The sequence below is a fragment of the Triturus cristatus genome, chromosome 10 (genome assembly GCF_964204655.1).
Source record: "Triturus cristatus chromosome 10, aTriCri1.1, whole genome shotgun sequence".
In the NCBI taxonomy this organism is placed as follows: domain Eukaryota; kingdom Metazoa; phylum Chordata; class Amphibia; order Caudata; family Salamandridae; genus Triturus; species Triturus cristatus.
Window position 1 is genome coordinate 1,223,397,161 of NC_140593.1, and position 23,238 is coordinate 1,223,420,398.

Genomic DNA, 23,238 nt, shown 5'->3' on the forward strand with positions numbered 1-23,238 from the left:
CGTGCTACTTTGTGTCAAGAGGATGTTTCATGGGTCGCACATGGACGTTTCCAAGCACCACTCAAGGTTTTTGAAGCAAAGCCCGAGCTACTGAAAAAAGTAGGCAGGACTTTGTGCCAAACATGTTTGCCTCCTCGAGGCAGCCTTAAAGAGTGAGAGAGGTGTTCTTTTCTCTCAACCTTTCAAACTTTGCATGCAGAGGCCACACAAAGTGGTAAAAGAGTTAGAGGGTACCCTTCCGCTACAAACCCTATGCTTGACATCACACGTCCACTCTTGCATTTTGCAGAATGTAAATAAAAATAAAGCATGCTTGCAAACTGTGACAACATACCTGCCTTTCCAATTGTACACTTGTATCAGAGCTTGTGGCTTACAGACCTCAGGCACTTTGAGTAGGGACAGTGGAAAGTGCCCAAGCCTGGCCCTGCCTCCCCACCCCCTATGCCCCTGCGCATCCACAATCCCCTGTCCCCACTTTGAAGCAAAGAACAGAGGGCAGAGGTGAAAGGAGTGACAGGAATAGCATAGGACCCTGGGAAGAGGAGAGGTTACTCTGCCCAGAGTCCTCACCCTCACACACCCGAGCTTACCTTCTAAGTGCTTGTGTACCACTCAATCACAAGGCATCACATTGCATGGGCAGAAGGAGCGGTGGGACTAAAAGCTCGAGTTACTAGGGTGAGTAAGTTTGGTTCGCTTCCTGTACACACGTCTGCTGTCCATCCTAGTGAAGCTGTCTCTTCTCCGCCCTAGATTTACTACTGGATTGGACACCACCCCGGGGGCCGCGGCAAGAGGCACACCGCGAAGCACCTGGCCATCGTGCATGGAGACAAGCACCGGGCTGAGATCGCCGGCCTGGACGCCTACAAACCCTACAACCTGGACGTCCGAGTCTACAACAGCAAAGGAGAAGGGCCCGCCAGCGAAACCACTCACTTCAACACCCCCGAGGGAGGTGAGAGAGAAGGGCACGAATTGAATGGGCATGGAGGCTGAGATACTCTGTCAGAAACACAGAAAGAGGCCAAGTTAAATATGCCACCAGGGTGGTCCCACCTACCAGCCCCCCTTATACTGTAGGTGAACCATGGAGAGAGATGGCAGGGTCTGTGTGAGCATGAATTCCCCAGCCCTCCCTGACCACAGAGAGGCCAGTGATTGAACGGTCAGGTATGCAATGTTTGCCATGCAGTATTTACCATGCAGCGTGTTACAATGTAAGCTTTTAGCACAAAGGTAAATACCACGAAGCCTTTTGAAGGCACTTTTTAACGCCGGACTTTACCACGCGTGTGTTTTATTAATAGCATCATTTTTCTTTCATTTAAAAGGGGGTGCAAAAGGGTTAAGAGAAGAGTTGTTTAGGGGCAGGGGCAGGTAATTGTAAAGGAAAGTAAGGGTGTTTTTAGGGTTCACAAACGGGTAGTGTTGAAGGGCGGGAAAGGGTTTTTAAGGTCTCTGGGGTGGGCAGTGGTAAATTGAGATAAGCTGTTTTTAGGGTTCATGGACAAGCAATGATAGTTTAGTAGGGGATTTTTAGGACTCATCAGCGGGTAGTGTTAAAGGGAGGTAAGAGGTTTTTATGGTTCAGGGATGGTAGAGTGTGGTAAGGGGTTATTAGATTTCAGGGGTGGGTGGTGGTAACAGGAAGTAAAGGCATGCGTGGTGTCTACTGGTATCCGAACGGGCGTGGGAATGAATGGAAGAGGCATACCGGCTCGGCGGAGCTCTGCTCATCCTGACGAACAGTACCATGCAATCACCACAAGAGGGCGCTCCTCTTTCACAGTTTAACATTTGTTCAATCAGAAGCGGCTGCTCTGTCATAATTGCTGCAACAACCTACCCTTTTTAGTAACCTATACTACAATTAACAATTCACCATTTACAAGTGTAGAGTTACTCAAAAGTGTAGACTTACATGCCCCCACAATCTGAATTTGGGATCTGGAGCCTAATTTACACATGTAGGCGGTCTCCGCCACTGGGGCGGGAACCTCCTTATGGTAAAGTGTAGGTAACAAGTAAAAACATATAACATTTCCTAAACTTAAATTTAAAAATATATATTTGTAATTTAAATATATATATATTTTTTTAAAATGTAGAACAAAATGTAAAAATGCTACAGCATTATAACCTTAATTTGATTTAAATATTTGGTATTAAATGAAAATAATTTTTCCTAAGATTTACATTTTTAAAAGATCCAACCCAAAGTAAAATATGTATTTTTTATGTAGTGAAACTTATTAAAAATTATGTATAAAATGAATTAACAATATTTTATTCAAATGTAGGTTACTTTCATTTTAAAATCTAGTAAAGGTTATTAACATTTTACAATAAAAGAATTAGTTTATAAATATATATATATATATATATATATATATATATATATATATATATATATATATATATATATATATATTATATATATTTATAAAATAATTATTTTATTGTAAAATGTTAATAACCTTTACTAGAATTTATATATATATCGTCATGTGATCAAGGCCGGTAACGGCCAAAACGTGTTATGGCGGATTGGAGTTGAGTGAACAATAAATACATTTGCACAAAGCCTGAGTCCACACTCGTTATTCTCCCTGAAGGAGAGTGAAGTAGACGACGATCTTCGGTATACATATAAAAATTTAGTATAAGTCATTAACATTTTTTAATATGTATATATGTATATATATTCACAGATTCACAGTAAATGACACTTGTTGAATTTCTTTATATGTATATGGTAATAATATTTATAGTTTTAAAGAGATAAAGTTATTTTTATTTAATATTCATTCCTATGGGCTTTGATTTTAAGGACCTATCTTCATTCTTTTCTGTGGGGGAATGTTGGAGAATCATGTGTGGTGCTGGACTTACTCCAGCTATGAGCTGGAGTACATTTACTACTGTTTTGGGTACTTTTGGGCTGTAATAACTGTAGAAGTGCAGTTTGTAAATAGCAATGGCTGTACTGTTTTGTGTGTGGGTGCACGTCCCTTCCGCACCTACTCTGAAACCCTCCCTAAACCCCTCCTATTCAGTAGTGCGCATTCCCCATTTTCCACTCACTCCCTCTGTCCCTCTCACATTTACTTATACCTACATGTGCAGAGATTTCTGCAGTCAGAGTAAAGATCTCTGTACAAACAAGTTGGGAGAGGCAGAGGCGGTGGCCTCCGCTCGTAGGCTAGTGAGTAGCATTTTGTAGTGTGTGAGAATTACTGCTGCAATGCTGCTAAGGCACTACAACATGAAGTTTGAACAGGCCCCCATGTTTCCAAGGCCTCTGGGCTGTGCCTGCTGTAGACGGGGTGGGGGGTTTGGGGGCGAGGGTTGGATCTGCGGTTTCCTGCCCCGGGTGCTCTCTGTCCAGTCACTTGTGCCGGAGAGTGACCCTCTGTCCTTTACGGGATGGCCCTTGAATGTAAATGGCCTACAGTTCTTTTGCAGGCAGCAGCCTGCTTGTGAGGGACTGTCCAACCCCGCCAGCCCTTGTGATGCATTGCGCCGGTCATCAGAGCGCTTTTTCACAGATTCAGCAGCCTAGCATTGGATCGAATCTGTACCAGCCCCAATGACCAGCCATGTAACCGGCTGACGGGACCCAAGGCCTGCGGGCTTCGGGAGGTGCTGGCCTGGCGTGCAGGTAACTGCCCAGGACTATTTCCTTTCAGGAGTGATGCTTAAGTGAGCCTGCCACAGCTGAACCGCATGGCATGTGAGTGACTGAGTCTGCTCAGACTGGACTTTCAGAAGCACTGACCTGACCACCCACACACCTCTCCTTTGACTGTGACTCTGTATGTTTTATCCCCAGTACCTGACAAGCCATCCTCTGTGCATCTGGAGTACCTGTCGGACACGTCATTGAATCTGGTGTGGACCCCCCCGGAGAGCCCCAACGGCATCCTTACAGCTTACCTCCTCCAGTATCAACCAAGTAAGAGGGCAGTGCCTCTAGGCGCTGTGAGCGGCTGGCGCTATGCTTGGTAGACGGAAAGGGCGCGACGGTAACGGACTTAGGAGCATGTAACATAGCGGTAGACGTAGTTGAACGAGTGCCCATACTTCATCTCTCTCTCTCTCTCTCTCTCTCTCTCTCTCTGTCTCTCTGTCTCTCTCTCTCTCTCTCTCTCTCTCTCTCCTTCTCTTTCTCTCTCTCTCTCTCTCTCTCTCTCTCTCTCTCTCTCTCTCTGTCTCTCTCTCTCTCTCTCTCTCTCTCTCTCTCTCTCTCTCTCTCTCTCTCTGTCTCTCTCTGTCTCTCTCTCTTTCTCTCTCTCTCTCTCTCTCTCTCTCTCTCTCTCTCTCTCTCTCTCTCTCTCTCTGTCTCTCTTTCTCTCTCTCTCTCTCTCTCTCTCTCTCTCTCTCTCTCTCTCTCTCTCTCTCTCTCTCTCTCTCTCTGTCTCTCTCTGTCTCTCTCTCTCTCTCTCTCTCTCTCTCTCTCTCTCTCTCTCTCCCTCCCTGTCTCTCTCTCTCTCTCTCTCTCTCTCTCTCTCTGTCTCTCTGTCTCTCTCTCTCTCATAAATAGGCTTTGTGAGGTTTTTATTTTTTATTTCGCAAAGTGATCCTAGAATGGAACCTGTGAGGCAACGAGCAGTATTTTCTCAAGTACATTGCTGCTGTGGTGATATTTGCTTTGCACTGTAGTGATAAATTAGTGAATCGGTGGTTATTAGTGCACTTGCTTGTGTGTGTGTTGCCTTTTCATACATGGCACAGACGGTTTGAGGTAAACAAGGCAGGGGGTGGTTGGCATGTAGGAGACGGGTGTGTGTTTCATGATCCTGGCGGGTGTGTGCAGACCACGAGGGAGAGACGTGCACAGCTGTCCGAAGTGTACCAATGCTTGTCTGATGGGCTCTCTGCTTCCACCCAGTTAACAAGACCTATGTTGGTCCCATGATCAGCATCCCCGTCAACGACCCACGAACGCTGAACTGGACTCTCTCAGGCCTGGACCCCAAGGAGCAGTACCGGTTCTACGTGCACGCCTCCACCAGCGCTGGTGAGGGGACCCCCTACATCATCGAGGGACGGACGGAGCAGGAAGCAGGTATACAGAAGCAGGCCCCTCATGAGGGGGGTAGTGTCCCACTCTGGTATACAAGGCTGTGGAAGCCAGACAGCGCAGGAAGGTACGGTAGGGTGGGGCACATTAAGACATGAGCCGAGGTGCCTTCTGCCCTCTGAGGAGCTGGGCACTGCCATTCATCGTTTAGTAGCAGGAGGTTTTGTGGCCCTGGCCTTGGTCCACCCTGGGGTCTTTCCCAAATTAATGTTCCATAGGGTCCTCACCCACAGCCATCAGAATTCCAGCTCTGGGAAAGAATTCAATGACAAGCAGCGACGGCTCCTCCGTTAGGGCGGAGGAGCGTTGCCCTACTGCTGACAGCCAGCAGATGCAAACATGAAACATAAAATAATAATAAAACAATTTTATTATCATTTTATTTTTCATCACAGAGATGCGTCTTGGGGCGGGCCATCCTGACGACAGCAGCAAGCATGGAGGAGGAGTTGTGGGCCCTGCAAGTGCGCATGATGGTTTGGTCGGTTGTCTTAGGACAGCCAAACCGACATGCACATTGTGCACTTAGATTTCTCCAACCTGAGCTGTGTTGCACAGCTGGGTGGAGAACAGCAGGCACAGGCTCCCAGCCCCTGTGGGAGCGCGAAACCAGCCAGCCAGCACAGACCAATCCCAGAGCTTCTCTTATGCTGGGTAATAGTATTACCAGCATTAGAGCAGTGTCTGGATTGGTATAGGGGAGTCTAGAAGCCTGTGCACTAGCAGCAGAGGAGAAAAAGAGCACAGAGGAAGCAGGCGGCAGGTAAGTTATCCATTATTTTTTTCCATTGTTGTCTCCCATGCTGCCCACCACTTTTCACTGACAGCAGCCACCACTGATGACCGGCAATTTGGTGACTTTTCCTGCAGTGTACTTTGCATAGGTAACTGACATATTCCTTCTGCAAGGACCAGGAAAAAGAGAAAGTTTCATATAAACTATCAATGTCCTTCTTGATCAGTAAGTGTCTGTGTGAGATCAGCACTTGTCTCTTCTTTCCCAGGGTGCACTTCAACATATTAATATATGAACAGCCATTTCCAACTGCAGTCAATGTGCGAACAGTATATGAGGCCTACTCGCAAAGGAACATTTACATAAGAGTTATTCTACACACGTAACTTTACTCCTACATTTTGTAATAAATGTTCCACTTTTGGCTCATCGCCAGTTCCGTGTCTAAATTTACTACAAGGTTTAGACGGTGGAGGCTAATTTGCAAGTCGAAATTTACTATAACCAACATTAATCCACAGCAATAGTAGCTCAGCCCTGGAGTAAGTCCAGCACCACACACGACCAACACATGGTGATGCGACACCCTTGCATAGAAAATAATGCAGGTCAGGGCTTAAAATTGATTCCTATAGCATATAATGTTAAAATAGATTCATTTATCTTTGTTTTCCAAATATATATACACGTAATTTCATGTTGAAAAATATATATAAATAAAACTGATAAATATGTTAACCCTTTCCGTGCTCATGACGGAACCACTCCGTCATGAGCCACGGGTGCGCTGTGCTCATGACGGAGTGGTTCCGTCATGCTGCGGCCGTTGGCGGCCGCTCCACCCACGCGGCGCTAATTCCCCGCCTGTGCGGGCGATTAGCGCAGTGGGCGGAGATGTGACAGAACCACTCCGTCATGAGCACAGCTCACCCGTGACTCGTGACGGAGTGGTTCCGTCACGAGCACAGCGCCACCGCAACTGCCCCCAAACCCCCCCAGCGCCGCGGCGGAATTCCTGCCGCGGCGAAGGGTTTAATCTTTTGTCATGTCAAATAAGTGTAAATGTATTAAAAATAATTACATTAATTTACATGCATTCTATACAAAATCTTTAGTAAGTTTTTTTGAGATAATAAATAAGTACAAACATTTTACTTTAGGTGGGATTTTCTAAACTAAATCTTTAGAAATGAATTGTAATGTAATTCATTATATATTTAAATCAATTAAATATTTAATTCAAAATTAAGTTGATAGTGTAAAGTTACGGAGATCTCCTTATGGTTAGGTATAGGAAAAATTAAAAAAGTTTATTAAACTTTAAAAAAAAACTAAAAATAATGTTATGATAAATAATAATGTAAATTAGTTTTATATATTTATTTTAAATGTAGAACAACATTTAAAAATGCTTCAGCACTATTAACTTAATTTTAAATTCAATATTTAATTAATTTAAATATATTGAATGAAACATATTTTTTGAAGATTTATTAATAAACGTACCACCTAAAGTTAATTATGTATTAAAAATTACAAAAATGTATGCCTATAAATAATTAAAATGTTAAAGTTACTAAGAAAAACAAATTATATTTATTTATAAATGAAAAGGTCATTTCAATATTTTATTATAAAATAATACTGTTGTATTTATAAATACATTATTAACATTCAATTAAATGAATATATATATTTTTAAGAAGTCAAAATGAATTTATTCAAACAATATATCCTATGAGAGTCTATTTTAAGTCACTTATCTCTGATATTTTCTATGAGAGGATGTTGCAGTACCAGTGGTTGACCATGTCTGAGAGCTGGACTTACTTCAGATGTGAAAAGGAGTACGTTTACTACTGTCTTGTGCCCTTTTGGCTCCAGAAAGTTTAAAAGTGCAGTTTGAGAATAGCAATGAGTTTACTCCTTTGTGGAGTGGTGTATGTCTGTCCCTAAATATCTCTCTAGCACACCCTTAACCTGTCCTTAAATCTCCCTAAACTTCTCCCATGTAGCAGTAGGTATTTCCCTTTTCCACCCACTCCCCCGTCCCTTTCATATTTGCCACTAAATAGTAAATATGCATATGTGAAGTTCATCCCACAGAAAAGATAGGAGAGGTAGTTTGGAGACTTACACTCGTTAAGTTTGTGACTTGAATTTTGTAGTAAGTCAGTAGTATTACTGCGGTACTTCTATATGTGCTACACAATGCAGTTTGTGAAAATGCCTCGAGATGCGACCAGCAGGTGCGTTCGCTTTCTGCATCCCTGGGTCACTTTGGTGTTATAGAAGAGGCTGCAGACCTTTGTGCAGCCCCATTTGTAATACCGATTACGCTGTTGCACATGTACCACCAACAGAATGCTATCAGGGCGTTCCCTCATTTGCACATGAAAATGGCCCCATTCTAATAAGGGAAAACTTTGCCTCTGCCCCAGAGCCCTATTATAGATGGAAATGCAAAGAAGCTGTCACACTGCGCACAGCAAAGAGATGGCACAGTCAGTGCATGCCCCCCACCCTAGGGTACCCCTGGAAGGGTGGATAGGTGTTATCATGGACTTCCCCAGACATCTCCCTGCAGGTGAAAACCGTCACTCACTGCACACGCCTGCAGTGGGATCTCTGCCCCCTTTTGTAAAGTAGGCGGAGAGTCGCCGGCACTCTGAACGATGTACTGGATGCTTCAAACCCTTTACTAATGTGATGTCACCAAGGTGGTTACAAGTTCACAGCTGTGTCCGTCACACCTGTCTGTAGGTTTGCTATGGCGCCGACCAAGGCAATGCTTCCTATACATAATACGGGCCCAGGTGTCCTATAAGATTAGTATTTGATTATCCATCCGTAGAAGATAAAGAACATCAGCAGAGATCGCTGCAACTGAGGTGTATGACTTTCTCGTTCCCCGGAGACTACTATTTCACTGTTTAACACATTGGTTTTATTGTTTTATCAGCACGTATTACAAGCCTGTTTCCTGCACTTCCTTCCCTTGGCACCAGGTGTCGCTGTAAGAGCAGCGCAAGGCTCTTCCCTTCCCAGACCTGTGCTACATCAGCGTCACTCCCAGCTCCAGCCAGCAGAGGGCGCATTAAACCAACATATGACTCATTGCAACACAGACTTCATCACTTTAGCTCCTGTCTTTCCCCATCCAGCAGGTGTCGCTGTAAGATTAATGTTTGACAATCTTGTACTACTCAACTATCAGACACAACATTGGTGATAGTAGAGGTGCTACACAACCTAGCAAGGGGATATTATCTCTAAAAGGGAAACATAGGGCTCTCCACTCTCTGGGAAGTGATTTTCTCAGAACCGCTACCAGTCGCAGCCAGCTGAGTTCCTACGAAGCCCATTTTTTGCCTCATAAGCTTTAATACTTCAGCATCGCCTGCGTCTCCCTTCCACACCTGGCCAGCAGGTGTCGCTATAAGAGCAGATTTGTCTTTGCCTGCTTTGTATTTTTTTTCCTGCTCTCTTTCAGTGGTGCTCATGGTCTGCCTGTGTCCCTGTCTTTCAGAGTTTCCGCCCATCACAAATATCACCTTCCGGACAGGTGATAACTACACCATGATTACCTGGATCCCGCGGGAGAGCCAGCGCAACATGGAGTTCCAGGTCAAATACATGAACAAAGACAGTAAGAAAGAAGAACTCTCTGGTTTTCAGTTTATCCTTTTCACTCGTATTTGTGCATTCCCCTTTCTCTCTCTAGCTCCTCATATAACCTCCTCTCTGACTCTTACCTTGGAGGAACTTTCATGTCCACCTGAGCTTAGAGCCTCCTCCAGCTTGCACCCTGACCTCACAGTGGAGACCCCTGCCCTCTGACCTTTGATGCGCCCTCCTCTCTCACTAATAATACAGGAGAACCATCCTCTCCCGCTCTGCCCTCAGAGACACCTCCCTTAAACTCTGACCATAGAGATCTCTCCCCTTTCCCTCTGACCTTAGACACACCTCTCCTCTTACTCTGAACATTCAGACACATGCTCTTATGGCACCTCCCCCCTGACTCTGAACATTCAGACACATGCTCTTATGGCACCTCTCCTCTGACTCTGAACTTATAGACGCCTTCCCTCTCACCGATCTTTAGATCCCTCCTCGCCCTGACTTTAGAGTGAGATGGGAAGATCATTCATCAGTCAGGAAAAAGGAGAAATGTTTTTAAAACTAGGGAAAGGAGGGGAGCACAAATAGGTGGACCCTTAAAGCTCTGTCTTCTGGAATATCTTCACTCTGACACGACTTCCTCCCCTCTCTGTGCCCTCAGAAATATCTCACTTCTAACTCTGACCTCCACCCCACTCTCTGACCTCAGAAACCTCTTATCTCTCACTCTGATCCCCCACCCTACTCTCTGACCCCAGAAACATCTATCCTCTCACTCTGACCTCCACCCCACTCTCTGACCTCAGAAACATCTTTCCTCTCACTCTGACCTCCACCCCACTCTCTGACCTCAGAAACATCTTATCTCTCACTCTGACCCCAGAAACATCTATCCTCTCACTCTGACCTCCACCCCACTCTCTGACCTCAGAAACATCTTTCCTCTCACTCTGACCTCCACCCCACTCTCTGACCTCAGAAACATCATATCTCTCACTCTGACCCCCCACCTTACTCTCTGACCCCCAGGAACATCTTTCCTCTCACTCTGACCCCCCCACCTTACTCTTTGACCCCAGAAACATATTTCCTCTCACTCTGACCTCCACCCCACTCTCTGTTCTCGGAAACATCTCACTTGTCAATCTGACCTCCACCTCTCTCACTGTCCCCAGAAACAACTCACCTATCAATGACTTCCACCCCATTCTCTGACCTCAGACACATCTCGCCTCTCACTTTGACCCCTCACCTTACTCTCTTCCCTCTGGAACATCTTGCTTCTCACTATGAACTCCACCCCACTCTCTGACCTCAGACACACCTCACCTCTCACTCTGACCTCCACCCCACTCTCTGACCTCAGACACATCTCACCTCTCACTCTAACCTCTACCCCACTCTCTGACCTCAGACACATCTCACCTGTCACTCTGACCTCCACCCCACTCTCTGACCTCAGACCCATCTCACCTCTCACTCTGACCTCCATCTCACTCTCTGCCTTCAGAAACATCTCACCTGTCACTCTGGCCTCTGAAAGATGCGCCCCTTCCACTGTGACTGTGTAAATAATTTCAGTTTTGTTCTGGCCTCGGCAGGATCATCCCTTCCCGCACTGGCCTTGTAAGGACTTCCTGTTTTGTTATCACCTAGAAAGAGCTTACCCATTAACTCAGGCCTTAAAATGATGTCTGCGCTGCTGCAACTATTATAAGACTCTCCCAAGCACATGCCTGTTCTCATCAGCACAAGAGCTTCCTTCTGACCTTGGACAGCTCCTAACCAAGGACTTCACTCCATCATTCTGTCCTCAAATGACTCATCTCACTCTAGACACCCTGGAACTTGTTATTGCTTAATGTATACCTTTGGTTTTTTGTAAGACCTTCCTCCTCCTTTCCATATCCCAGAAGGCCGCTTCCTCTTGACCCACCATACAAAGAACTTCTCCCCTCACCCAATAAGAGAGAGCATTTTCCTCTTTATCTATCACAGAGGTCCATTCCCTCTTATTGACTTCAAAGGCCATGCCCCTATTGCTCTGTTTCTGTACAACAAATGTCCCCCCTGCTCATATCCTCAGAACCCCCGAGAGTTTCCTTGTGACCTCACATGGACTTGCACCCACTTCTGAAGAGTCTTCTTCGCCTGTCCTGGCTCTGCAAGTCCTTCCCGTCTCCCTCTAACCTCACAATGCGCTTCCTCCACCCTGTGCTGCCTAGGATGGCCATGTCTCTCCCTCTGAGCTCTGCCTAGGATGGCCATGTCTCTCCCTCTGAGCTCTGCCTAGGATGGCCATGTCTCTCCCTCTGAGCTCTGCCTAGGATGGCCATGTCTCTCCCTCTGAGCTCTGCCTAGGGTGGCCATGTCTCTCCCTCTGAGCTCTGCCTAGGATGGCCATGTCTCTCCCTCTGAGCTCTGCCTAGGGTGGCCATGGCTCTCCCTCTGAGCTCTGCCTAGGGTGGCCATGGCTCTCCCTCTGAGCTCTGCCTAGGGTGGCCATGTCTCTCCCTCTGAGCTCTGGCTAGGATGGCCATGTCTCTCCCTCTGAGCTCTGCCTGGGATGGCCATGTCTCTCCCTCTGAGCTCTGCCTGGGATGGCCATGTCTCTCCCTCTGAGCTCTGCCTGGGATGGCCATGTCTCTCCCTCTGAGCTCTGCCTAGGATGGCCATGTCTCTCCCTCTGAGCTCAGAGTGCTCGTCCCTCACTTCTCTGGTCCCTCGGACATCCTCCCACTCTGACCTCTAAGAACCCCCTCGTATCATCCCGGTCTCAGAAGGATCTTTCACGTTTGCGCTGATTCCACCACCTTCACTTTCACTTTCCTCATAAGGACCTCCCTCTTTCATTTGGACCTTTCGAGATGTTTCTCCAGCCTCCTCCAGCTTGCGGTTCTGACTTGGTAAAAAGTTTGTTTCTGGTCTCTCCTGGGTGGGTCCTTCCTCTCTCATGCTGATGCCTTGCCCTGATCCCTGCCAAAGTCTCCCTTTTGCTGTGACCTCTGAAGGTGTTTCCCCTTTGATTTTAGTCACAAAGATCTTTTCCAATATTGGAGTTTGTTTCCACATTTATTAAAAAGCTTTCAATCAATCAAGCATTTGTATAGCGCGCTACTCACCCGGAGGGTCTCAAGGCGCTTGGGGGAGGGGGGCCGCTACTGCTCGAACAGTCAGGTCTTGAGTTGCTTCCTGAAGGAGAGGTGGTCTTGGGTCAGGCGGAGGTGGATGGGTAGGGAGTTCCACGTCTTGGCAGCCAGGTAGGAGAAGGATCTTCCTCCTGTTGTGGCTCTTCGGATGAGGGGGACGGCGGCGAGGGCGTGGCTGGTTGATCGAAGCTGGCGGGTGGGAGTGTAGAAGGTCAAGCGGTCGTTGAGGTATCTTGGGCCTTGGTTGTGGAGAGCTTTGTGTGCGTGGGTGAGGAGTCGGAACGTGATTCTCTTGCTGACGGGGAGCCAGTGCAGGTTTCTCAGGTGTACGGAGATGTGGCTGTGTCGGGGAATGTCCAGGATGAGGCGTGCTGAGGCGTTCTGGATGCGCTGGAGTCGTTTCTGGAGTTTGGCTGTGGTTCCGGCGTAGAGGGAGTTGCCATAGTCCAGTCGGCTGGTGACGAGGGCCTGGGTGACCGTCTTCCTGGTTTTGGTGGGGATCCACCGGAAGATCTTACGTAGCATGCGTAGGATGTTGAAGCATGATGCGGAGACGGCGTTGACTTGTCTGGTCATGGAGAGGGAGGAGTCCAGGACGAATCCCAGGTTTCGTGCGTGGTCTGTTGGTTTGGGTGCGCTGCCAAGGGCAGGGGGCCACCAGGAGTCGTCCCAGGTGGAGGGTGATGATCCCAGGATGAGGACTTCCGTCTTATCTGAGTTCAGTTTCAGGCGGCTGTTCGTCATCCACTCGGCTACGTCTTTCATCCCTTCGTGTAGGTTGGTTCTGGCGGTGGCGGGGTCGTTGGTGAGGGAGAGGATCAGCTGGGTGTCGTCGGCGTAGGAGATGATGTTGAGGTTGTGTTGGCGTGCAATGGCTGCGAGGGGGCTCATGTAGACGTTGAAGAGGGTGGGGCTGAGTGATGATCCTTGTGGTACGCCGCTTATGACTTCGGTGGCCTCGGATCTGAATGGGGGTAGGCGGACTCTCTGTGTTCTTCCGGCGAGGAAGGAGATGATCCATTCCAGTACCTTCTCCTGGATACCGATGTTGTTGAGGTGCTGCACTAGGGTGCGGTGGCAGACCGTGTCGAACGCCGCGGAGAGGTCCAGGAGGATGAGGGCCGTTGTTTCCCCGTTGTCGAGCAAAGCTCGGATGTCGTCGGTGTCTGCGATGAGGGCGGTCTCGGTGCTGTGGTTGGCCTGGAAGCCGGACTGCGAGTGGTCGAGGGATCCGTTCGTCTCGAGGAAGGCGGCCAGTTGTCTGTTGACGGTTTTCTCGATGACTTTGGCCGGAAAAGGAAGGAGCGAGATGGGGCGGTAGTTTTTGAGGTCGGTGGGGTCCGCTGATGGTTTCTTCAGTAGGGCGCTGAGTTCGGCGTGCTTCCAGCTCTCTGGGAAGATGGCCGTGTCGAAGGAGGCGTTGATGATGTCCCGCAGGTGGGGTGCGATGACGGAGTCGGCCTTGTTGAAGACGTAGTGAGGACAGGGGTCGGTTGGAGATCCTGAGTGGATGGAGTTCATCGTGCGGATGGTGTCTTCGGTGTTGACTGGGGTCCAGGCACGGAGGGTGGTGGTGGGGGGCGTTGTTCCGGTCCTAGGGTGCGTTGGCTGTGTGCTGAAACTGTTGTGTATGTCTGCGATCTTGCTGTGGAAGAACGAGGCGAGCGAGTTGCAGAGGTCTCGCGAGGGCGTGATGTCGTTGTTTCCGGCGCTGGGGTTCGAGAGCTCTTTGACGATGTTGAAGAGTTCCTTGCTGTTGCGGGCATTGTTGTCCAGTCGTACCTTGAATGCGGATTTCTTGGTGGCGTAGATCAGCTGGTGATGTCTTCGAGTGGCGAGCTTGAGGGTGGTCATGTTGTCTGTAGTTGGGTCTCTGCACCAGGCTTTCTCGAGGGCCCGGCAGTTCTTCTTGGAGCTCTTGAGTTCGTCGGTAAACCAAGATGCTTTCTTGGTGCCGGGTCTGGCGGGGGGGGGGTCTTTAGTGGAGCGAGGTCATCTGCGCAGTTGCTGATCCATTTCGTGAGGTTGTTGGCGGCTTGGTTGGGGTTCGCTGATCTGGTGGGGGGGTTCTGGCTCAGGGATGTGGTGAGCTGGTCGGCAGTGATCTTGTTCCAGCTTCTGCGGGGGACCAGTTGCGGGTGGTGGTGAGTCATGGTCCTTCTGAAGCTAAAGTGGATGCAGCTGTGGTCTGTCCAGTGGAGTCCGGTGGCATGGCTGAAGGTGATGTCCTTGCTGGAGGAGAAGACGGGGTCGAGCGTGTGGCCGGCGTAGTGGGTGGGGGTGGTCACCAGTTGCTTGAGTCCGAGGTTGGCGAGGTTGTCCAGCAGGGTGGTGGTGTTGCGGTCGTTGTTGTTCTCCAGGTGGAAGTTGAGGTCCCCGAGGAGGATGTAGTCAGTGGAGGGGAGGGCGTGCGGGCTGATGAAGTCGGCGATGTCTTCGCTGAATTGTGTGCGAGGTCCCGGGGGTCTGTAGATGAGGGTGCCTCTGAGGGTGGTCTTGGGGTCGGTGTGGATCTGGAAGTGCAGGTGTTCGGCGGCTGTGAGGGTGTCTTCGGAGTTGGTCGTGATGCGGATGGTGTTCTTGTGGACGATGGCAATGCCTCCTCCATTCTGGTTGGCGCGGTCCCTCCGGGTGATCTTGTTTCCGTCCGGGATGGCGATGGCGATGTCGGGTGCTGAGGAGGCGTTCATCCAGGTTTCCATGAGGAAGGCGACGTCTGGGCATGTGGCGTCGAGCAGGTTCCAGAGTTCCACTGCGTGCCTGTGGACGGAGCGGGTGTTGAGCAGGATGCACTTCAGGTGCTTCAGGTGGTTGCTATTGGTGCTTGGCTTGGCGGGTGCGGTACGGGTCCGGATGCAGGAGAACTTGCAGGATTGGGAGGTGAAGGGTCCGTGGGTGCGTCTTGGGGTGGCTCTGCAGCAGCCGGGTTTCCAGCCGGTGTTGAGTGTGATGAGAGTGGCGGCGTTGTAGGTCTTGCGGGTGGGCTGGCATCTGCAGGGGCCGGGGGGCCTGGCGCTGGGCGCGGGCCAGGCGCGGACGGGCACAGATGGGCTTGCCTTAGGAGCGGCCTCCATATGAGTGAGAGAGGGAGGGAGGAGCAGCTGGGAGGTGGGAGCGGGGGGGCAAATAGGGTGCGAGGGGGGCGGAGCTATGGGACGCGGTGGCCAATAGGGTGCGAGGGGGCGGAGCTACGGGACGCGGCGGCGGGAAACGGGCAGCGAGGGGGAGACGCGGGGAATGACAGAAGAAAAAAGGGACCCAATCTGGGCACCAAAGGAGAGGGGGACAATCAAGGCAGCAAAATACACAGGTAAAGTGGGGGAGAATCACTCACTCGTGGGTACAGAAGAGAAGGAGGGCACATTCACTCTAACGCAGGCAGACACAATGCAGCAGCGGTCCGTGGTCACACAGGGAAAAGACCGGTCCTGTGCACACATACAATTATATAGTCACTGGTCGATACAGGTAAGAGCAATGCAACAAAGAAAACATTCATAAATGATTAGAAATTTCCGTTTAATGAGCATAACCAGCCGACACGTATTTCATCGTGGGAAGTGTGAACCACGAATTTTCAGGGCTGAAGCTAATGCCAAACTAGCAGTAGATGCCCACTACCGGTGATAATTCCAACCCGGTAGGGTCAATACAGGGTCAGTCGGACTGCACAGAATAGTACTGTCTCTTCAAAATAAAGCAGCCACGTTCAAAACTAACTTCGTACCGCCAGTCGCGTGAAAATCCAAAGTACATAAAAATTGTCTTTAAGGGAGAGATTCCCGAAATTAGTAGTCTGTCAACGTGTTCGTCAAGGCAAGTAAGTAACATCCATTATAGTAGAAGCGAAGCGTCCGAGCGGCCTGGCGGCATCAATTCCGTGTGTGTGTGCCGCCAGGCCGCTCGGACGCTTCGCTTCTACTATAATGGATGTTACTTACTTGCCTTGACGAACACGTTGACAGACTACTAATTTCGGGAATCTCTCCCTTAAAGACAATTTTTATGTACTTTGGATTTTCACGCGACTGGCGGTACGAAGTTAGTTTTGAACGTGGCTGCTTTATTTTGAAGAGACAGTACTATTCTGTGCAGTCCGACTGACCCTGTATTGACCCTACCGGGTTGGAATTATCACCGGTAGTGGGCATCTACTGCTAGTTTGGCATTAGCTTCAGCCCTGAAAATTCGTGGTTCACACTTCCCACGATGAAATACGTGTCGGCTGGTTATGCTCATTAAACGGAAATTTCTAATCATTTATGAATGTTTTCTTTGTTGCATTGCTCTTACCTGTATCGACCAGTGACTATATAATTGTATGTGTGCACAGGACCGGTCTTTTGCTCAGTTTGAGGTCAACATTTCTTTGGCCTTTACAATTTGAGGGGTTTCCCCTCCCTGTTTTGCACCATACAGATATTGTAACTCAATATACCTACGTTTATCAGCAGAGCGCCACTACTTCCTAACATTTGAATACCCTGTTCTTTGAATTTTGCCCGTGGTCACACAGGGGGCTGCGTGGCGGTGAGGGGAGCTCACCGCCACGCTTTGAGACACTGAAGCAATTTTCTTTTCATCATAGAATAAGCAGGTCGACTTACATACAAATAACATTACATGTTTAGTGTACTTTGATGACGACATGATAACAGACCCATGTAAACTCCGGATACTAATGTTGTGTTGAGGCCCCACGTTTCACTCCAGAACATAGACGTATCTCTGAATAAGTCATGTTACACTGCAACTAACTGTCTGGCTTCATCTTCTTTTCAAAACAGAGATAACTCCAAAAGTACCTGTTTTCCTTTCCATTCTGCAGGTGAGGAAAAATGGCGATGGGCCGGCAATGTGAGCGCCACGCAGTCAATTTACCATGTTGGGGGTCTGCTTCCTGGCACCAGCTACAGAATCATTCTGGCAGCCTGGAACCAGACGCAGGAAGCTGTCATCTGGGATGCTGAGGTGCAGACTACTGGAATAGGTAAGTAGGGTAGCAGTCTCAAGGCGATGGATCAACGCCTTACGTCTACCAGACAGATACCAGGTGCTTGGATAGAGTGTGTTGCGGTCTGCTCTGTGCTTAATAAATTTGGCCTGCTAGGGTTTGCGTAGTTTGTCATGGCTTGGGAAATTCTGCCTGGTTTGAAGTGGTCTCCACTGGATAGGCTTAGTCATTCAAAAATAGGGGCTGAGATTAGGTGGGCTTCAGGCTGTCGCCAAAAGTTGGGATCGCATTGAGTTGGTGCAGGTTGGCTTGTTTTCTGTCACCCTGTTTGGGTTGACTGAGGCTGAGGAGTTAGGGCATGCTTAGGTTACCTGGCTCCAAAGGTGCTGCTAGAGGTTAGGCTGGCTTGGGGTGTGTTTGTTTGATTTTGGGTTAGGTTGACTCACAGTAGCTGCCAGTCACATTAGACAGTCTCCAGCACTGGGTGTCTCTGTTTTGTCATCATAGGAACACTTCTTATCACTCACCAGTCCCACATTTTCCTTATCTCACTGAATTAGTCCTCTCATCAATCAATCACACACACACAGCAAAGGTAACATCCTGCAGGTAGTGATGACATCACTTCCTGCGCTCCAATAACACCAGTTGCTCCCTGTGGAAAGGTCAGTCCCCTGTCCGCTTCACTTCCTGTCCACTATGGCGCATCCTCTTACCGCAGTCAGCACAACGCCACCAAACAGGCGTCTCCATCCTTCAGAACTTCCACCAAGAATCACTTAGCCTCGTCTTCAGCTTCTCGCAGCCCCGCACAGCAAGGCCACCCTACCATGTGCCTACATCTGCACCTTAATGCTCTACATTGATAATTCTGCACAACATACCGCTGTAACATAGATGAGATGGAAGCCAAAAGGCGGTTTTGCTGCTATGTCAGGCAAGCCTAAGATCTGATATGATATGATATGATATATGATATGATATGATATGACACAGATTTGTTTAGCGCTACCATTGCCTAACGGGCATCAAGGCACTCATTGCCAATCCCTCAACAGGACCCGATGACGGGGTCAATCGCAAACCTACGGATTAAATATAGTTTATTAGACTACAAGTGTCTACAAGCGGCAAACGGGTTGTTGCAGATGAGTAACTTTTCCCTTCTGGGACAACGCTTGTCCCTGTCAACACAGCTCCATTGACAGCATTCAGTTGCACTAAAGCACAAACACTCATTAATCACTAATGAAAGCAGCTTCATAGAAGAAGTTTCCACTGGCCCATACAATTAAAAAATAAAATAATGCGAGAATACGTGCATAAAAGATTCATGTACTGACTGAAAGCACTGGATGGTCACTGGGTGATCAGTTAAACACAGACTCACCATCCAGAGCTCTAGCAACTAAGCGCCAATCACTGCAGCCTGAGCACGCCCACCTCTGTTGTGACAGCAAAGAAGTGGGGTACACCGCGTCTAAGCAAAGCACTCAACATGCCCCATGTCCAGCAACGCCCAGTCCCATTGTAAATGGACCTCTGTTAAAAAAGAAATCTTTATTCAGGAGGTCCACAAATTCAGCCCATCAGCTCCAGCCTGCACTGCAGAGTCATTCCAACTGGTCCTTCAGCCAATGAACTCGCTTCAAATACTCTCACACGAGCAACCCTCATACTTGTCTTCAATGCTATGGCGGACTCTTCCTCCAGTGACTCCATCCTCTAGTGTTGAGCTGTGGACGAGTGAATCTCCCTTACAGGAGATTCACTCGTCCACATCTCAACACTACCAACACCCCGGCACGACCAACACCAGCGAGGTGCGTGCCAGACCTTTCCACATCTCTTAACAACATCAACCACCAGGACACAATAATATCCTGTGTGAGACGGCAGAGCAGAGCTGCACCAAGGGGCAGATTTACCATTCTATCACTCAGCACAACGCAGCAAGCCACCTTGCTGTGCTGCGCTGTGTGGAAGGGAAGGGGTAGGAAGGAATGTGCTGTAATTCCCATCATGCGACTCGTTCCTGTCCTTTCCTTGCGCGGGCGGGCGGGCGCACTTTTGGCTGCCTAGCGCTCACACAGGCATCCTTGCTCCATGTTGCAAGGCATTGTATGCAGGATTGTTTTTATGCAGGAAGGGACACTTTCCTGCACTAACACAATCCGGAGAGGCATTTTGCAAAATACAGCACACATAGAAAGAGAAAAAAAGGAGGGGAAATAAAGATATTTCTCCTCGTTACGCCTCACCTGGGGAGGCATAGAGTTTTGAGGCACCCCAGGCTTCCACTAATGGTAAATATGGGAATGGGCCCAAAACCATGGGTGGCTGTGTGGGAACACGCACGCTCCACCCATGGAACACCTCCCAACCGCAGAATAAATGAAAGGCAGTGATTTGCACTGCCTTGCGTTACTCTAGGTTTATCAAACCATGCAGGGCCGTGCGAGGCGGCCTTGCGTGGCCTGATAGATCTCACGTAGGTTTTGCTTCACCCTCCGCCCCCTTGATTGGTACAAGGCACTGCAAAACTTTGATAAACATGAGCCCCAGCGTCCATGATCCCTGCGCAGTGAAAGTCCCAGGCCCCAATGTATCCACACCCCAACTCTGACTCAAGCTATACTTTCTACAATTAAAGAGAATATCACATACCTGTGATGGGTTTGTAACTTAAGAGGGGGGCAATAGGGGTGGGCGGAACTTACGTAGTCGCGCTACGCAAAGCTCCACGAAACGGTAAAAAATCTCCGCGAGCACGCAGAAAGTCCGCGAACACGTGGAATTCCTTGTTCGCAGTGCTTTTTTCCTGTTCGCGAACGCTGTTTACATGCTCGGGGGGAAATATCTCACAAACATGCATTTTGAGAACACGAACAAGCAAAAAATTCTGCGAAGCCGCAGAACGCAGAATTTTGGGCAATTCCGTGTTCTCCGCAGAACGCAAAATTACCCAAATTCCGGGAGCGGAAAGGAATTTACCGCCTAGGCCTGGTAAACAGTGTGAGGGTCACAGTCAACCGTGCTGGTGTACGGTTATTTTTGTTTGTTTGTCTCCACTGCTCCTAGTAAGAATGGGTTGCAGGATCTGTGTTTTCCCTTCCTTCTCCAAAGGTTCTTTGTAGGCATCGGTGCAGGCCATGCTTCCTGCCTCGTGTTTGTTACTTGTCCTGTTTGTGTACTTATTTTACTGCCCACGCTCTTCTAGGGCCTAAGCTGTGTCTGGATTGATGCCCTCAGCCTGCAAAATCCAAGTGCCAAGACCCAAAGCGATCCCCACTCGAGGGCTGCCTGACCTGTATAGTGTAGAAGTTAAAAGCACGGCACATGCTGGTGCTGTGGTTGGATCTTCAGAGGAAGAAAGAGTTTCAGGGTCAAAGCCAATACATCGGGTGTGTTTTTCTTGCACAGATTTCCAGTATCATATTTTTTTTTCTCTTTGTGTGTTGCAAGGTCTGTATTTTCTTTCTTTTTTCATTTTCCTCCTTCTCCACGGGACATGAGTCAGGCAGTGGGCCCTGCCATAACACAACCCTCAGACTAACAGGGTCAAACCTGTGTCTTGATTGGTCTTTTCTCTTCTACGTCAGTGGTGTCCCTGGTTGGACCCTCCCGCCCTCATGTACCACCGCAGTCAGTGATTGGCTCCCATTACTATTTAACCTGAATAAGGGCCTGGGCCCCGTATATGCCTCAGAAGGCCTCTGCACGTGCATCTTCCACTGACCCTGGTGCACTGGCAAATGCACCAGAATGTACTGGACGCGGTATAGCCATGGGTAATATAACAAAATACTACCTCAGAAATTTACTCATGAAGGCAAAATCTTCACTAATTCTAACGGAGAAACTGCCCGCTGGTGCCCCTAATGCATCCCCAGAGTCCAAAGCTGCCCCAGACGTGAGCTTCGAAGGTGCAAGCCCGAAAAGAAACCCCAAATCAGTTGTTCTCAGTATGTTCTTGACAGCCATCGAACAACACCTCCTCCACACAAGACTCCTGCCTGTCTCTTGCATTGGAGCAGGGGGCTCAGACACAATCATGTTAAACATTGGTCTCACGAAAAGTCCTCTCAAGATCCCACCGGTGGTAAGGATCCCGGACACGCCCACTCAGAACAGAGCCGCAGTGGGTCCTCGCCTCAGATATTGCTTGTGCTCTCACCTCCCTCGCAAACGATTGGTGGATCACTCACACTCTCTCATCATCACCCTGTCCCACACAATGCTACTTCATAACTAAGTTCGCTTGAAACTAACCAAAGCAAATACAAGAATCATTTGCAAAGTCAATAGGTTTGGAGTTTATGTAGTAAAGCAGGCATGAGCAAATGCTGTTGTGCATATTATGGTGGGGGAAGTGCTGATAATAGTAGTGGTAGTAAACCTGTTGATAATGGTGGTGGTAAATGTGGTGGTGGTGTTTAAAGTGGCAGTGATGATGGTTGGAAAGGGTGGTGGTAGCAGCTAACAATCAAGTCCTGACAAAAAATAAGTTTAAATATCCTATTGTAGTAAACAAAAATAAAAAAAATGATTATTTCCATTATAAAATGCACGTAAGAGATAAAGAATTGAAAATTTGAGGACTAAGTGTATTTGTCAGATGTAAAATAGTCCCTCATGCTATGCAAGGCAAGCTCTCTATAGAAAGTGGAAGGCTACACCATACAGCCAATAGCATGAGGAAAGCGAGTCATTCCTCTGGCGGAGCCAGAGTCCACTCTACGTACATTTTAAAGAATTGGTAACAATAGGTATTGGTAACAATAGGTATTTTAGACAGCTTCAGTGTGAAGCCAGAGCTATAAATGAGTAGGCACTCAGTTTGGGCTGATTCTGCAAGAGCTGAAATGCAGAGGTTTGATCTGCGCTCTCTGAGGGGGCTGGCATTAGATTAATTTCCTCTGCTTATTACGGGCTGTGATGGACCTATAGAGAAGGGTTGGACTTGGCTTTAAATGGGTTGGATTGCTGGGCGTTGCCTCAGGTGGCTTGCATTAGAGTCATTTTCTTTGGTTTTACTTGGGTTGTGATAATTTAGGATGGACATGAAGAGACCTCTACATGGATTGGTTTGGCGTGTGTTGTGTTGGCTTGGAGTTGGGCAGTGGAGTCTGGGAGGACTGTACTAGGGTTAAGGTGTAAGAGATGGCTGGGCGCATCGGCACAGACGGTGCTGCGGTGCAGTAGGTTGGGAACTGTTGCTTTACTCTACCTTGGGTGGTCATGAGTTGTAATGCACCTCACTGGGTACTGTAGTTTAGGAATGTTTGTACCTTGACCAGTTTCACTCCCTAACATTGATTGTCTCCATCCTTCTCCCCTCAGCCTCTGTGAAGAAACATGGCGGCTTCGCCACCGAAGGTTGGTTCATCGGCCTCATAAGCGCCATCGTTCTGGTGATCCTGATTCTGCTCATCCTCTGCTTCATCAAACGCAGCAAGGGAGGGAAGTATTCGGGTGAGTACTAGACTTGTGAATACTCTTGTGGCACTGGTAAGGGCTGAACTCAGTCCTCGTACTGTTCACTAAGAGCTGTAGACGCTTCTGACCAAGGTGAGAGCAGCAGGAGGACCTCTGTGGTCCCCTGAACCTGTCTGCCCTGCAGAACCACAAAGAGAGAAGCGTTTGGACCTGGCTGGGAAAGCTGTGCCTGTTTGACTTCTTCTGG

At 48.5% G+C, this 23,238-nt stretch overlaps 1 protein-coding gene across 4 annotated transcripts in view; it reads left to right on the top strand.

The window, feature by feature from the left end:
- Positions 1 to 23,238, top strand: part of L1CAM (L1 cell adhesion molecule) — a 729,162-nt gene that overhangs the window by 695,141 nt on the left and 10,783 nt on the right. For all 4 annotated transcript variants that reach the window (XM_085629771.1, XM_085629773.1, XM_085629772.1 and 1 more), the window contains 6 exons: positions 757 to 961; positions 3,839 to 3,961; positions 4,898 to 5,074; positions 9,355 to 9,474; positions 17,427 to 17,588; positions 22,896 to 23,027. In XM_085629771.1, coding sequence (XP_085485897.1) covers positions 757 to 961; positions 3,839 to 3,961; positions 4,898 to 5,074; positions 9,355 to 9,474; positions 17,427 to 17,588; positions 22,896 to 23,027 — 919 coding nt within the window. The remainder of the gene's footprint in view (positions 1 to 756; positions 962 to 3,838; positions 3,962 to 4,897; positions 5,075 to 9,354; positions 9,475 to 17,426; positions 17,589 to 22,895; positions 23,028 to 23,238) is intronic.